The 15,601-nt window shown below is 39.3% G+C and overlaps 2 protein-coding genes across 3 annotated transcripts in view; one reads left to right on the top strand and one right to left on the bottom strand.

Moving 5' to 3' along the window:
- LOC135214760 (sarcoplasmic reticulum histidine-rich calcium-binding protein-like) overlaps window positions 1-15,601 on the bottom strand; it is a 120,849-nt gene that overhangs the window by 7,250 nt on the left and 97,998 nt on the right. For both annotated transcript variants that reach the window (XM_064249113.1, XM_064249114.1), the window contains exons 4-5: window positions 4,019-4,046; window positions 584-822 (exon numbers count right to left, since the gene is read on the bottom strand). In XM_064249113.1, the coding sequence (XP_064105183.1) occupies window positions 584-822; window positions 4,019-4,046 (267 nt within the window). The remainder of the gene's footprint in view (window positions 1-583; window positions 823-4,018; window positions 4,047-15,601) is intronic.
- Window positions 7,644-8,045, top strand: LOC135214641 (collagen alpha-1(XII) chain-like). The gene has a single exon (XM_064248976.1). It carries the CDS (start codon window positions 7,644-7,646, stop codon window positions 8,043-8,045), a length of 402 nt encoding a protein of 133 aa, XP_064105046.1.

The raw sequence follows: 15,601 nt of genomic DNA, 5'->3' as shown, positions 1-15,601 counted from the left end.
AGGCCGAAAGTTACTGTGAAACTGATACCTAAGACTGTTTGAAGATATGTAAATCATTAAACATTAAGAAACATCTCGTCACTAACAGACTAACAATATACGTCAATATCTTGACTTTTCATTAGTTGACACTTCTTGCGATTACCAGTGAATCCAAAATTATCTGAGCGTATAGGACAGATTGGCAGCCACTGCATTTATTTCAGAGGCACATGAGCCAGCAGATATTATGGGGAAAACCAAGGTTGAGTGAAGCTTTTTCAGGAGTCAAATGAATATCTAAATGTCTCATATGTAGGTCCTTCTCTAGAGTAGACCAGACTTGAAGAAAAAGTGACATTCATTGTTTTAATGGATAACGTAATGATTCGAAAATTTTCGGTGTGCAATACTGGAGAGACAATTAAGAGCCTTTTCAAAGCCTGTACTACATAAGAGCATGGACCTCCCAACTCCTTGCCCCGGTTTGATATGACGTTGCAATACCCTTGAGATTCGTGGATCACCCGGCGTCATTTGGAAGATGAAAAGAGGGATGATATTTGCTGCATTGACACCACCATCTACTTTCCAGAGAACTCACCTGGAAATTCGGCCTCTCTTCCGTGAAGTGGGGGTAATTATCGTCAACGGGGATGCCATTCAGGTCGTGCCTTTTGACCAGGTGTAATTTGAAAGCGTGGGGATGGGTCGTATTAGGCTGCCCGTGACTTTTATGCGGCCGGGAACGGTGATGCGGGATCTGGGAATATGTGCGCTGCTGTTGCGGGCTGGAATTACCGTATCTCCTCTCAGCTCCGCCGTAGGGCAATTTGTCTCCTCCTGAAAGAAGCAGAGTATCATTTCCGTGATGAGACACGGAGAGAGAGAGAGAGAGAGAGAGAGAGAGAGAGAGAGAGAGATCAACCAAACTATGCCTGCTCCAATAGTCATCTATGCCGGAGGGAAACAGCAAAAACTAAAAAAAAAAAAAAAAAAAAAAAAGGCTAAGTGTAAGATTTTCCTTAATGAGACATTTTTGCAAAAGTGTTCTCCCTCATTTTCAACCTCTCTCGCAAAGCAATGTGCATTACTGGGTAACTGATATATTGTTTTATTCTTTCCTCGTTACCAATACTTTGATTCAACAAATAATTCCTTTTATGGCAATGTGTGGCAGTGTTGACATTAAAAAAGGGGGTGCTTTTTGTTATACATTGAAGATATAATCGACTTTAGCAAAATCATATTATTTTATCTTAGATACAATATATTTAAAAGAACAGGTTTCGCCGGTTACATAATTAGTATAGATCCAAATGAGACATTAACTTTCGAAAATATGATATGCGATATACATACCATATAATGTATAAATATTATATACATATTACGAGTGAGTCAGTAACTTTAAGCGATGTTATGAAGCAAGATAAAAAAAAATCTTACATATGATTTTTAAAACAAATTATATCATCTATCATTGTTGAAGAGTCTTCATCATCCTAACTAAATGCAAGTTCAATACATTTATCGCTTACTCTGGGAGTAAGCCCACAAATAACTTTGTTATTGTTCTTGTTAGGGGGTTAGGAAAGTCCTATGGAAAAGCATAAAAAGGTCTGAAAAGGGTGTTTCTCGTTAAGTTGAAGGCACAGCAATTTTAAGATAGGACATTTATGATTTATTTATTTGAATGAAAATGTAAAAAATAAATAGTGTGCACGTTAAACAGTGAAAATCAATTATTTCTAATAAAACTAGCGTATTTATTTTAATTTTCGTTGGTGAAACATCGCTCTATTTGACCATAGATTTTAGCACTCGCTCCGAGTAAGTTGGACGTCGGATCACGCCTTGTTTCTCGCAAACTCCGCAGTCCGGATCAGCCCAGCTCCCAGAATATTTTCAGTTCCCTGTCAGACACACTAATACAAAAATATCCTACACTGATGAAGTTTCTAACGTGCACGCACTCACAGGCTGAAAGAATGTACGTATGTCATTGTATTTCATCCCGTAAAATATTTTTTGTCCTGCTTGTAACTCGTGGATGCCCGGCGAACTAGTGGCATAGTCATTTGAGCAATTTGTGCTGCACTCTATGGCAGAATGGGGCTATTTTTCAGATGGACTGTGATTTAGTATTTTTACCATTTCCTACGCATATGAAGGATTTCCGTGTTCAAAGGGTCGACAGTTATGCATGCAAATAAATATATTTCAATATAACTGCTTTCACAGAAAACTTCAACAGAATATATATATATATATATATATATATATATATATATATATATATATATATACATATGTGTGTGTATGTATCTATATCTATATATATATATATATATATATATATATATATATATATATATATATTGACGATCTATCGTAAAGCATGCGATATTTCATATATATATTTATTTATTTATTCATACATGCATACGTACATATCTACATGTATATTTATCTGCCTATCTATCATATATATACAATATGTATGTATAAATAGATAGATAGATAGATATACATGTCGCTATGTATATATACATGCATGTATGTATATCCATGTGCATATATAGTTAATGGATTCAAAATTGTTATTGATTTTGGCCTTTTCTGTTCTTGTAATAAAGTCCTCTGTTTGAAGATCTTTGGATATAATAAAACGTTTTTATTATACTTGAAAGAGATATGATTTGGTATGTTTTTAAGGTCCTAGTTTTCTACTAAACACTTACTTTGTAAATGAAATAGACTTTGCCATATGTTTCACTAATACTGTGGCTTGCTTAATACCTTGAGGATTTCTTCTACAGTAAGTCATTGTTTTAATTGGTCTAAGTATTTTTAGTTCCTATGTAGTCGGAGACATTTACGTGCTGCTGTGTTCGTATGTCTAGTTTTGTGCATTTTGACTTGTCAATATCAGGGTGTAATTATTCACCTTAAAGGCTGTTTCACGTTAATAAACCCATTTATTCTTTTGGTAATATTTGGCATCAAGCATATCCTTGGATATAATCTTAAAATACCGTTTATACTTTCATGATTTTACATTTTAAGGTACTTTCATTGTTTATCACCAGAATGAAGGTACTGTGACTTGTTGCCACATCTGGAATAACTTGTATTGAGAGGTAATTGTCTAAAAATCTTCAAATACAAATCTGAAATCAGTACCAGGATGGTTTGTGGACGCTGCTGTATTTTCCTTAATGTAAATTATTGCTGTGTATTGTTTGAATTTCAAATTATCAATGTTGGCAGTGTTTTAAATTTCCATCTTTAGGGTTAGTGATCGAACCAGGTCATATTAATATGCTCTGCTAAATCATAAATCAAAAGCATTAGGTTGAGCTGTGGCTACGCACTTTAATGTGGTAGTAGCCCTCAAGTCTTAGCCTTAAATGTCAAATTTATAGATTGTAAATGACTTACTGTTTAATAGTATTAAAATGGATAGATAATTCCACCAGTTCTATTTCATAACATATTTCATGGTATATTTTTGATGAACTCGGAGTCTTTACAATTGTTCAGAACTAATCATTTACAATTTTGCGATAGGAGTTATTGTTGTGGTGCCTTTTCCTTGGCGGGAAGGCTGCCAAAATCCTTTAGTCATTCATGAAGTTCATTACATGCATGAAAGTCTCTTAACAATACGCGAAACCTATTAATTCAATACCAAGGTTCAAAGTACATTGTTATTCTTCACAGAATTGAGCTCAAGTGTTGGTGGTTTTGATAAAGCCACTGACTTGAAGGGTACTGTAGGTACTAATTGCTCGTAGACACCGAGAAAAAGAACCAGGTTACTTCATTTCACAATGCCCAGGGTCGTTTAATAATTTGAAATGTTGAAAGACTGACTTTAAAAAAGTGAAAGGCTGCCCTCCTCAGTTCCTTCATACAGTCTTAGTTCCCTCACGCCCACCTGGACCCCATCTCCCCTTTTTTGTATTAATCTCCCATGAGATATTGGACACTATTTATCTAATATACTGGATCTTGAGAACTGAATTTTACTTACCTTCATTATACGTCAACTGCTGGAGATCCTGTTGAAGAAAGAGAACAAACTAAGAAACCTAGGTTAACATTATATAAAATGAGAAATTTTTCATTGATTACATGAGCCTTTATGTCATGTTGTTGATGGCAACTTTTACTTTTAAACTGCAAAGTGCTATGTACAGTGTAATATTCTTGGATCATAACCATTTACAAGCATTTCATTTTATGCTCAAAAATTCTCAGCTAGATGTTGGATATGCGTCGTGTAATGAAATATAAATGAAGTTAGGCTTAAACTTATAATTGCAATTAAGCTCAAATTGAATCTTGTGCAGAACACTTTTAACACGGGCAAAAAACTTTTTTTTTCATGGCATCAAAACCATTTTGAATCCAATTATCAAGCCTTTCCTGTCAATGGGATTTTCTCTGAAATTAGGTTAATTAAAAGGAGAGTGGTTAAAATCTGATGAAATTAACAATAGAATTATTTCCGGACGAGAAACTAAAATACAATTAGAATGACAGAATCCAGTTAGAATCCAATTACAGAATTGTTAAAATTAAAGGCTGCTTGTAACAAGGAGTGTGAAGTGCCCTATTGAAAGATAAGAATTAAGGTCAGACTATCGTGTCTTTGGTAGTACCTGAAGGTCGGGCGCAGAAGTTATGATTTGACCGTTTTTTCCCGCATGGCTTTATATAAACTAGATCCGACATAAAAGAAAAAAATAGGTAGCAATGCTGGTGTCTCTTGTAGCTAGCAGGGTAAATGGAAGCAGAAATAGAATTCTTACATTCAAACTCCTGCGATCTCAAATTCCCAAGAATTTCTCTGTGATTATCTCAGTCCAAACCTGTGGTTGTCACTTAAAGAAATACCATGAAGTAAACTAAGTTTGAATGAATAGACGCTACAATACTGTTAGTTTTGAGAAGGAATGTCATTAGATATTTCACAGTAAAAAGAAACGAATGGGATGATGAGTGCATAACAGGATCGTTTCAGATCTGTCAACCGATATATCTTTCTTTATGTTGAAGTTCGTTATTGCTTAACGAACCGAAATACAAATATTATGAGGCATTTCACGGCGTGTGATTTCCTCGTCCGCAGACTTGACCATCTAAACTTATGCAGTTTGATTTTCAAAATTTAACCTTCTCAGGAAAACTTAAGTAGGAAAGCAGACGACTTGCCACTTTGGCCGTTATATAAATCTCGTTCTTTGTATATATATATATATAGATATTATATATAATATTAATATAATATATAATATCATATATATATATATATATATCGAGCTACAATGTCCTTTAATATCTAATTCGCTCTACCTCGGAATTAATATATTTTCATATATGCTTAACCGAAGGGGAATTTTTTCTCGATAATAGACTTGCCTGGATCGGGACGCGAACCCAGGATCCTTTCAAATCCAGGAAACGTCAGTGAAGCTTTTTACCTATACTACTACACTACCGCGAGAGGTAAAAGCTTCACTGACGTTCCTGGATTTGAAAGGATCCTGGGTTCGCGTCCCGATCCAGGCAAGTCTATTATCGAGAAAAAATTCCCCTTCGGTTAAGCATATATGAAAATATATTAATTCCGAGGTAGAGCGAATTAGATATTAAAGGACATTGTAGCTCGATATATGTATATGAATCACGGAAAAGTGATATGACTTATATATATATATATATATATATATATATATATATATATATATATATATATATATATATATATAAATTGGTAACTTCAACATGCGAAAATTAAATTCATTTGTGTTTTACAGTTATCTCGAGTTTGCTGGTGGTCCGTTAATTGTATCACGTGACCCTCTTTGACAATAATGTTGTTGGTGAAACAAATCCACAGTTAGGTATATGTACTTAAATCTAAAGATAAAGCTGAACAAATTCCCGAAAGCTCTCTGTACAGCTTCATTTAAGTATATGTACACACACTCAAACAGGTGGTGGCAGTTTCAAAATTTTTTGTTCACCTGCCTGATGCACGATTCATGACTTATCAATCTATTTTTCTTTTCGAAGATGGAAGAAATCTTATTTAATGATGCTAAAAACAGTCACTGATATCTTTGGAAACAGTTATTGCACTGCATTCATTGCAAGTTCCTGTTAGGCCAGGTATTCACGCACAGGTTTACGCACAGGTATTCACGCCAGGTATTCACGCACAGTTCATCGAAACTGACGTTAAAACGTATGTGTGGATGGCAGTTTGTGGGTGGAGTCAGTCCACTCACCAAAACTGTTGAACTGATGGAATTACCTAAAGTTCTTTCTAACGACTGACAGGTGATCGCATGTGTGGACGGGTAACCGACGACTTTATGACAGTTCACCACCGGATTTCGTTTGGGGAGGATCTCAGCCGCTCAGACTAGAATATGTAAAAACTATGTATATAAGCCTAATTCATTTCAGTGTCCTGGGACGGGAAACCGGGGCCGCCACGGGTCTCAGGATGGGCGGGCGATGTCTGCCGCGTGTCCCGGCCCGCCCTGGGTGCACATGGTGGACATTGCCCACCCATCCCGGGATGCATGGCGGACATCAATCGCCCATCCAAGGACCCGTGGCGGCCCACGCCCGCCAGTCCCTGCAGAGAGCAACACCTATGCTGTGCTTTAGAACCAGAATATGCCACTGAACCCTCTCAATTCTCCTGGGGCTTCTCTGAATCCTCTAGTTCTTGTCCTGGCTCTCTATGAATCCTACTCAATCCTCTGCTTCTTCTCCTGGCACCTCCACGAATCCTACTCAATCATCTCAATTCTCCAGCCACTTCTCTGAATCCTGTTTCTTCTCCTGGCACCTCTGAATTCTCTGCTTCTTCTTCTGGCACCTCCACGAATCCTACTCAATGCTCTCAATTCTCCTGGGGCTTCTCTGAATCCTCTGCTTCTTCTCCTTGCACCTCCACGAATCATACTCAGTCCTCTCAATTCTCCTGGGGCTTCTTTGAATCCTCTGCTTCTTCTCCTGGCACCTCCACGAATCCTCTCATTTTTCTCACAGTTTTTATAATCCTCTTATTTTCATTTTCCTTTCCCTTCCAGGAATCAATAAAACTCTAAGAAAACATTTTAACATTTACTTCCGTTCAAGTTCAATTTCCTTCAAGGTTAACAAAGCAAACTTATAAAAAAATAAACATCAGACTTTCCATACAACAAACATTCTTCTCAAATTTTTTACATCTGATCTGTCTGAGCGAGGCCAGCACACACTTGATTGCGTCATTCCTTGAAGATCGACAGCAGCTTCTGTAGTTTCCAGTTGCCCCCGAATCTCCAGGCGTCTGTATTTCTCCGGGAGGTTCTTTAGGTCGCACACCAATTTCTCCTTTGCTCCTCGCAGCTGTCGAACCTCATCTTCCAGAGGATTCAGAGAAGTGCCAGGGGAATTGAGAGGATTGAGTAGGATTCGTGGAGGTGCCAGGAGAAGAAGCAGAGGATTGAGTAGGATTCATAGAGAGCCAGGACAAGAAATAGAGGATTCAGAGAAGCCCCAGGAGAATTGAGAGGATTCAGTGGCATATTCTGGTTCTAAAGCACAGCATAGGTGTTGCTCTCTGCAGGGACTGGCGGGCCATGGGTCCCAGGATGGGCGGGAAAGTCAGCCATGTGTTCTGGGATGGACGGGCGATGTCTGCCAAGTGTTCTGGGATGGGCAGGCCGGACCCACCACGGGTCCCGGGACAGGCGGGCGATGTCCGCCACGTATCCCGCGACGGGTGGGCCAGCCCGCCACGGGTCTCGGGATGGGCAGGCGATGTCCCCCACGTGTCCTGCTACGGGCAGGCTGGGCGGGCGATGTCCGCCAAATGTCCTGTGAGGGGCGGGCCGGGCCGCTACGGGTCCCGGGAAGGGCAGGCGATGTCCGCCACATGTACCGAGACAGGCAGGCCAGGCCTACCACTGGTCCCGGGACGGCCAGGTGATGTCTGCCACATCTCCCGGGACGGGCGGGCCGGGCCAGCCACTGGTCCCGGGATGGATAGGTGATGTCTGCTATGTAACCCAGGACGGGCCTACCACTGGTCCCGGGACGGCCAGGTGATGTCTGCCACATGTCGCGGGACGGGCAGGCCGGGCCAGCCACTGGTCCCGGGATGGGTAGGTGATGTCTGCTATGTAACCCAGGATGGGCGGGTAGGGCACGCCATGGGTCTTGGGACAGGTGGGCGATGTCCGCCATGGGTCCCGGGAACGGTTAGGGTGATGTACACCATGTGTACCGGGACGGCCAGGCCCGCCACGGGTCCCGGGACGGGCGGGCCGGGCCCGTCAAGGGGCACGGGACGTGCGGGCGATGTCTGCCCTGGGTCCCGGGGCTGGCGGGCGATGTCCACCACGTGTCCTGGGACAGGCGGGCGATGTCCACCACGTGTCCTGGGACAGGCGGGTCATCACCACAGGGGACATTGACTGGAACTTCAAACTTCCAAAAGAATATTCTGCCATTCATTGGAAAGAAGTAATAACAGAAAGTAATTTGAAATACAGAAGGAAAAGATCACTAATCAGAGAGAGAGAGAGAGAGAGAGAGAGAAAGAGTTTCTATAAGCGACTTGTGTTTGTGATTGTTAATTTTTCAAAATCATTTTCACAAACAATTTACAATTGTTAACAAATGTCCCCCTACTCAAATTATTCTTCAAATATCTGAAATAGACTTAAACGAGAGTCACCTTTCATGTTCCTTATCCTTTCAGCTACTTATGATATGCTTTGGTAGTAGGTCTAGCCATACATGTGAAACTAATTTTAATTAATTTCTAATTAGAAGAAATGAATAGCCACAGAAAGATCAACCCAAGAAAGCTTTTATGAAAGTAAGCCTTTTCTTAATATATTCGTCAGTTTTGACTCCCACAGATTTCCAAAGTGCCCGGATGAAACAGGATGATATGCAAGGAATTCGATAAAAAAAAGACTAAGTTATATTCGATTGACTTTTTTTATGATTGCATTCTGACTTTGAATAGCTAGGTCTGAACAAATTATGTTAAGAAATTATGAAAAGGATATGAGAAAAGGAGGACATGGCCAATAAAGAAAGATTAACGGTAATAATCAAATAAAGCAGATTAATATAGATTTGGTCGATTTAAATATTCATTCACATGACGTATCCGAGAGAGTATATTGCTGAAAATAGACCTAGGCTAATCATGTGTGAAAATCAGAAGTCAAATTTAGGCCCATTATATATGTCATGCAAATTATCTTATTGATCAAAGGACAGAATTAGTTTAATGACACATTGCTATTAAAGAATATTGACGCCCTAAGGTATTGTTTATCGGCTGTAGGAGACGAAACGTTGACACTCCAGTACAGTACGAAACGTTAGGTCAAGACTCGAGCGGCAGCAAAGCCAACTTCAAAATGCTTATGCTGTTGAAAATAAAATTAGAATTCGTGGACTCGTCGGTATATATTTTCCTTACTTTGCAAAATAAATCAATTTTGATACATTGAATAAACCTACTTAATTCTAATGTAATTTATTTCAAGTATAGCACCTTTGAAAGGAAATATGATTTATTATTAAGTAAATAATCTGGCACCGGCATATGGCAATATATCCATAACGAACAATGAATTAAGAAACTACGCCAATTCTTCGTGGGCTGACTGTACATATATATAAATGTGGATTTGTTTCTCAATTTCAAGACTCGTGCTATTATGCCTATTTCTAAATAATGTTATTCAAGATTTGCTTTTGATTAAACTGACCCCATACCAGCACGGGTTCTTGCTCCAGTAAGCAGCCCGTACCCATGAAACTGTTTGACCTTCATGACCCCATCGCCGAGGGTCTTGGGTTAAAATACCATAAATCTAGCTACCCACGTTGCTTTTCAGTCAGAGACCCGTGGATGAAACCCTTCCTCTGATTCACTCATAGCTCCATTCGTATTGGATCATCTCGAGTTCAGGTAGTTCAGAACCAGATGTTTCCTTGAAGGAGGTCCTCTCTCTCTCTCAGCCATCGATTCACCGTTACTCCCCAAACACCTTCAATCCAAAACCTCTTTAGTGGACACTAGGGTTCCATCAAATGGATTTCACCGTCAGTGATTATTCATGGCGATGAATAGTGAATATGATTAGGGGATTACGGCTAAGATCTCCCATCAGAAGCCTGAATAAGTAAATAGTTCACCGAGTTCTTTTACGTTTTATTTCGGTTAGTGGGGATGTGCTAAAAAAGATGTTAAATAGCAATCGTAAGAAGGAATTGGGAAGGATAAGATTGAGACGAGTAAGGGCGCCAGGGATATTCGAAAAATTGTAATTAATATACCGCTCTTTTATATAGTAATTATTTTTCTTTTGTTACCCTTAATTCCCATTTTCTATTCAAAGGAAAGAATATGAGGTGTATAATCATAAAAGCTATTTTACTAACCGAAATGGTCGAGTAATGAAAAATGAGAATATTTGTAGGGAAAGCGGATGAATATTTCATTTTACTCTACATGGATTCGTAAACAACAGCAGCCGACATGGGAAAACACCTCCCATGTATAAATTGAAAGGAAAAGTGAAAGAAAAGAAAAATGAAGTATAGGAGAATTTGAAAAAAAAGTACAAACAGACAAACGCGAGTCTGCGATAAAAGGAAATTAAACGATGCCTCGCCGACGGAAAGAATATTGAGACTGACAGATGCAGATGAGACCCTTGTAAGGAAAAACGAAAATGTAAAGCATCGAGAGAAAGGGGAAGAGAGAAAGTCGAGAGGAACAGAATCTACCTACGACCGTGACTCCTCCTCCTCCTCCGTTTCTTTTACGAAAAACTAAGTTTAATGTAAGTTGTCAAGAGCGAGGCAAGAGCCTTGATCACCTTCTCAATGGCCGCGGTGAAAAGTTGCTTCCCTTAATTTTAGATGAAATTCCCACCCAAGGACTTCTCTTTCTCTCTCTCTCTCTCTCTCATGTGGAAAGTCTGTAGTGTAAGGACTTTGAATTATTCATTTATATTCAAGTATATACAAGTGTATTTCGTTTTTCAAGTCTTACCAGTGCTTCATTCCTCTAATTACTTATTCACAAAAGTGTTAAAGGGACTGGCTACTTCGACTTCTAAAATCAGGAGTCAGACACTATCGCATTACAGTCGGGTAAATTATATATATATAAGTATATATGAGTATATATATTATATATATATAGATATATATATATGATATATATATATATATATATATATATATAGTATATATATACACACACGCGTATATATATATATATATATATATATATATATATATATATATGTATAATATAAATATATACATATATATGTATGTATGTATATATATATGAGTGTGTGTGTGTATATATGTATTTATACATATAGAATATATATACATATAGTATATGTCTGTATGTGTGGGTGGGTGTGTATGTGTGGACGTGTATAAATACGTTTTGTTGGGAGGGCAAATACTGCGAAGAATAGTTTAAACATGATACTTAAGTATACATATTCCCATTATTTTATACTTTTTGTAATCAACAAAATAAGTGAGCGTTAAGAGGGCATCGTGGTTAATACATTTAAATACGAAATCGTTATTTTCTCATCGAACTATCAAAACAATTGTGCAATACCCACAGCCAGTGCAAGGAGAGTGAAATGCCCTTGGTGTTCATTCACTTACTGGGTGCTAAAAATTCCCCTTGCGTCCAATCAAGCTGGATGATAAAAATAGATATTTACATTTTATTTCTGGAACATCGAGTAAATTACTTGCAGGATCTTCCTAATGTTTTAAAATTTCTTTGGCCCTAATGAGTTGTTATAATGAAACACGAAGTCCTTCAGTATTACAGGATGAAATATTTTTGAATGAATCTTCAGAAACAGTCTTGTTTTGCAAGTATATTATATATACACATTTATATATGTATATACAGGTATATAATATTCAACTCTTATAGCCTTGAAGAAGCGTAAATAGGTGCTTATGTCTACATGTATTTATGCAAGGTGAACTCAATTAAATTATATTCCCATCTGTTTTAAAATCTCTGAAATAAAGCCAAGATGCATTGTATTGATATAATCACGACATCGTACATGTATGAAAATATAAAAAATCTGCACAAAGAAAAAGAAATCAAGAAACAGAAATAATATGCACAAATATACACACAAGTTTACATATATGTATATATATACGTACATATACAACATGTATGTATCGCATTTTGGGTTGAACATTTATCCATTCCAACACCTACTCACAAGTGCTCTCCATATATCAAGGGCCATTACCTGTAACTTTTACATCTCTATGTTTAACTGGCGATTTTTTCTTCTCCTCCACGTTCCCCTTTCCTTGTTTTTGTAGTCCTTTAAAAGGATCGTCAGACGGCACCATATTTCTCATTTTCATTGGATTTATCACTTTACTGAATTTACCTCTTCAATCTAGCCACCTGTGGGGGCAAGCCAGCCTCTATGGGGGCCGGTCCCAAGCCCGGATGAATAGGGAGGGTTGGTGTCAGGAAGGGCATCCGACTGTAAAAACCCACGCCAGAACCAATGAAATGAGTCGTGATATTGATGAGAATAGTGCTAGGGCGTACTCCGTAAACGACGCACAGACACATCGCCCTAACTCTGTGACAAGGCGAGGGCTACTGCATCATGAGCGGGTGCAGCTAAAGAAGCGAGCTCTAAATGTTATCAGAATAGGCCAGCTCAATATTGGGTCTATGACAGGAAGAGGAAGAGAGTTGGCGGAATTGATGAGGATAAAGAGAGTGGATATTTTGTGTGTGCAGGAAACTCGATGGAAGGGTAATAAAGCTAAAGAACTGGGGGATGGCTACAAGCTAATCTATAGTGGAGCAAATGAGCAGTGGGTTAGGAATGGCGTTGGTGTAGTGTTGTCGGGGGAAATGAAGAATGCAGTGACGGAAGTGAGTAGAAAGAATGACCGCATTATGAGAGTGAAGATATGTTATGGAGGGGAAACAATGAACATCATTAGCGCTTATGCTCCACAAGTGGGCTGCACAGAGGAAGAAAAGAGCCGTTTTTGGAACGAAATGAGTGAGGTAACGCAAGAACTGGAAGAGCAGGAGAGGACTGTAGTGGGGGCAGACTTTAATGGACATGTCGGAAATGAAAAGGATGTAATTGAACGTGTGCATGGAGGACATGGGATTGGGAGAGAAACCCAGAAGGAGAGAGTATAGTGGACTTTGCCGTGTCCTTTGATATGGCAATAGTGAACACATTCTTCAAAAAGAAGAGGGAGCACTTGATAACATACAGGAGTGGCGGTAGGTGCACACAAATAGATTACCTCCTTTACAATAGATCAAGGCTGGTGGAAGTTAGGAATTGTAAAGTTATCCCAGGTGACCACGTGGCCCCCAACATAGGCTCCTTTGTATGGATTTAAGGATGAAAAGAGAAAAGAAAACGAAAAAACGAATGGGGTAAAGAAAATCAAGTGGTATAAATTGTTAGGGAGGGAGAATGATAAGAAGAGAGAGTTCAAGAGAAGAGTGCTGGGAGAGGTTGATCTGGGAATTGAAGATGTGGGAGAATGGTGGAGGCATAATGCATCAGTGATTAGAAGACATGGAAAGGAGATACTAGGGGAAACATCTGGAATAGTATGGGAGGAAAAGGAGAGCTGGTGGTGGGGAGAAGAGGTGGGGGAAGTGGTGAAGGGTAAAAGGGAGGCAAAGAAGAGATTTGAAGAGTCACAGCTGCAGGAGGACAGAGAAAGACTAAGAGAAAGAAACAAAGAAGTAAAAAGGGTGGTAGCTCAAGCTAAGGCAAGGGCATATGAGGAGGTTTATAATGAACTGGAAACCCAAGGAAGGGTTGAGTAAGATGCTCAAACTGTCAAAAGTAAGAAATAAAAGACAAAGGACATCACCCATATTAAGCAAATGAAAGATAGGAATGGTACGGTCATAAAAAAGGAAGAAGACATCCTGAAAAGATGGAAAGAGTATTTCGAACAACTGCTAAATGAAGAAAATGAAAGACTTTTAAGAGAGGATGGACAAGTAAACATGGAATGGTAATGGGGATATCTAGGGATGAAGTGATACGAGCCTTAAAAAGAATGAGGAATGGGAAGGCAACAGGACCTGACTTAATCCCAGTCGAAGTTTGGAAAGCCTTAGGAGAGGAAGGGGTAGACATCTTGTATGATCTGATGGTAAAAATATTCGAACAGGAAAAGATACCAGAAGAATGGCGGGAAAGCATATTGATACCTATATTTAAAGGTAAAGGTGATGTCCAGGAATGCAGTAATTATAGAGGTATAAAACTAATGTCTCACACGTTGAAGATTTTGGAAAAGAATAATAGATAGCAGGCTGAGAGAGGAAGTTAGAATAGGGAAGGAACAGTTAGGATTTATGAAGGGAAGCGGCACAACGGATGGAATATTTTGCATAAGGCAGCTAATGGAGAAATTCAGAGAAAAACAACGAGACCTGCATTTGGTATTCATAGACCTTGAAAAGGCCTATGACAGAGTGCCAAGGCAAGAAATATGGAGATGTTTGAGGGAGAAGATGGTGCCGGAAAAGTATGTCAGAATTATTCAAGAGATGTACAGGAATGTGTATACTAGAGTGAGGAGTAGTGTTGGAGAGACGGATGGATTTGAGATAGGAGTGGGACTACACCAGGGGTCAGCACTTAGCCCATTCATCTTCAACATCGTGATGGATGTAATGACCAGGGATGTTAGAGAAGCAGTGCCATGGTGCATATTATACGCTGATGACATTGTGTTGTGTTCAGAGGGGAAGGAGGAGTTGGAGGGGAGGTTGGAGAGGTGGAGAGCAGCACTTGAGGAAAGAGGAATGAGAATAAGCAGATTAAAAACCGAATATATGTGTTCTAGTATTACTGAGGACGGTGGAAGTAGCATAAGATTGGGTGGGGAAGAAATAAAGAAAGTACAGAAGTTCAAGTACTTAGGGTCCGTATTAGAGGATAGTGGAAGCATGGACCAAGAGGTGAGACACCGAATTCAGGCAGGATGGAATAACTGGAGGGCTGCATCAGGGGTACTCTGTGACAAGAAGGTCCCTCTGAAATTGAAAGGAAAGTTCCATAGGACGGTGGTCAGACCAGCAATGTTATATGGAACAGAAACAGGAAGTATGAGGAAAACAGAGGAGAAGAAGATGGATGTAGCAGAAATGAGAATGTTGAGATGGATGTCGGGAGTAACAAGGGAAGATAGGATTAGAAATGAGTATATAAGAGGATCGACAAAGGTAGCTGAAATATCGAAGAAAATACAGGAAGGAAGGCTTCGATGGTATGGACACCTATTACGAAGGGAGGAACATCATGTTGGAAGACATACGATGGAAATGGAAGTGCGGGGTAGAAGGAAGAAGGGAAGACCAAGAAAGAGATGGCGTGATTGTGTAAGGGAAGATATGGAATTGAAAGGTATAAATGAGAACGAGGCACAAGACAGAAATCGATGGAGACGACTCATTCGCAATGGCGACCCCATATAAAAATGGGTTTAAGCTAGGAAG

The sequence above is a fragment of the Macrobrachium nipponense genome, chromosome 46 (genome assembly GCF_015104395.2).
Source record: "Macrobrachium nipponense isolate FS-2020 chromosome 46, ASM1510439v2, whole genome shotgun sequence".
Classification (NCBI taxonomy): domain Eukaryota; kingdom Metazoa; phylum Arthropoda; class Malacostraca; order Decapoda; family Palaemonidae; genus Macrobrachium; species Macrobrachium nipponense.
The sequence above is the reverse complement of the archived record's forward strand: the minus strand, read 5'-3'. Positions and strand labels throughout refer to the sequence as shown.

Excerpts from the sequence above, each read along its gene's own strand:
- LOC135214641 (XM_064248976.1), top strand. The coding sequence starts at position 7,644 with ATGGGCGGGAAAGTCAGCCATGTGTTCTGGGATGGACGGGCGATGTCT.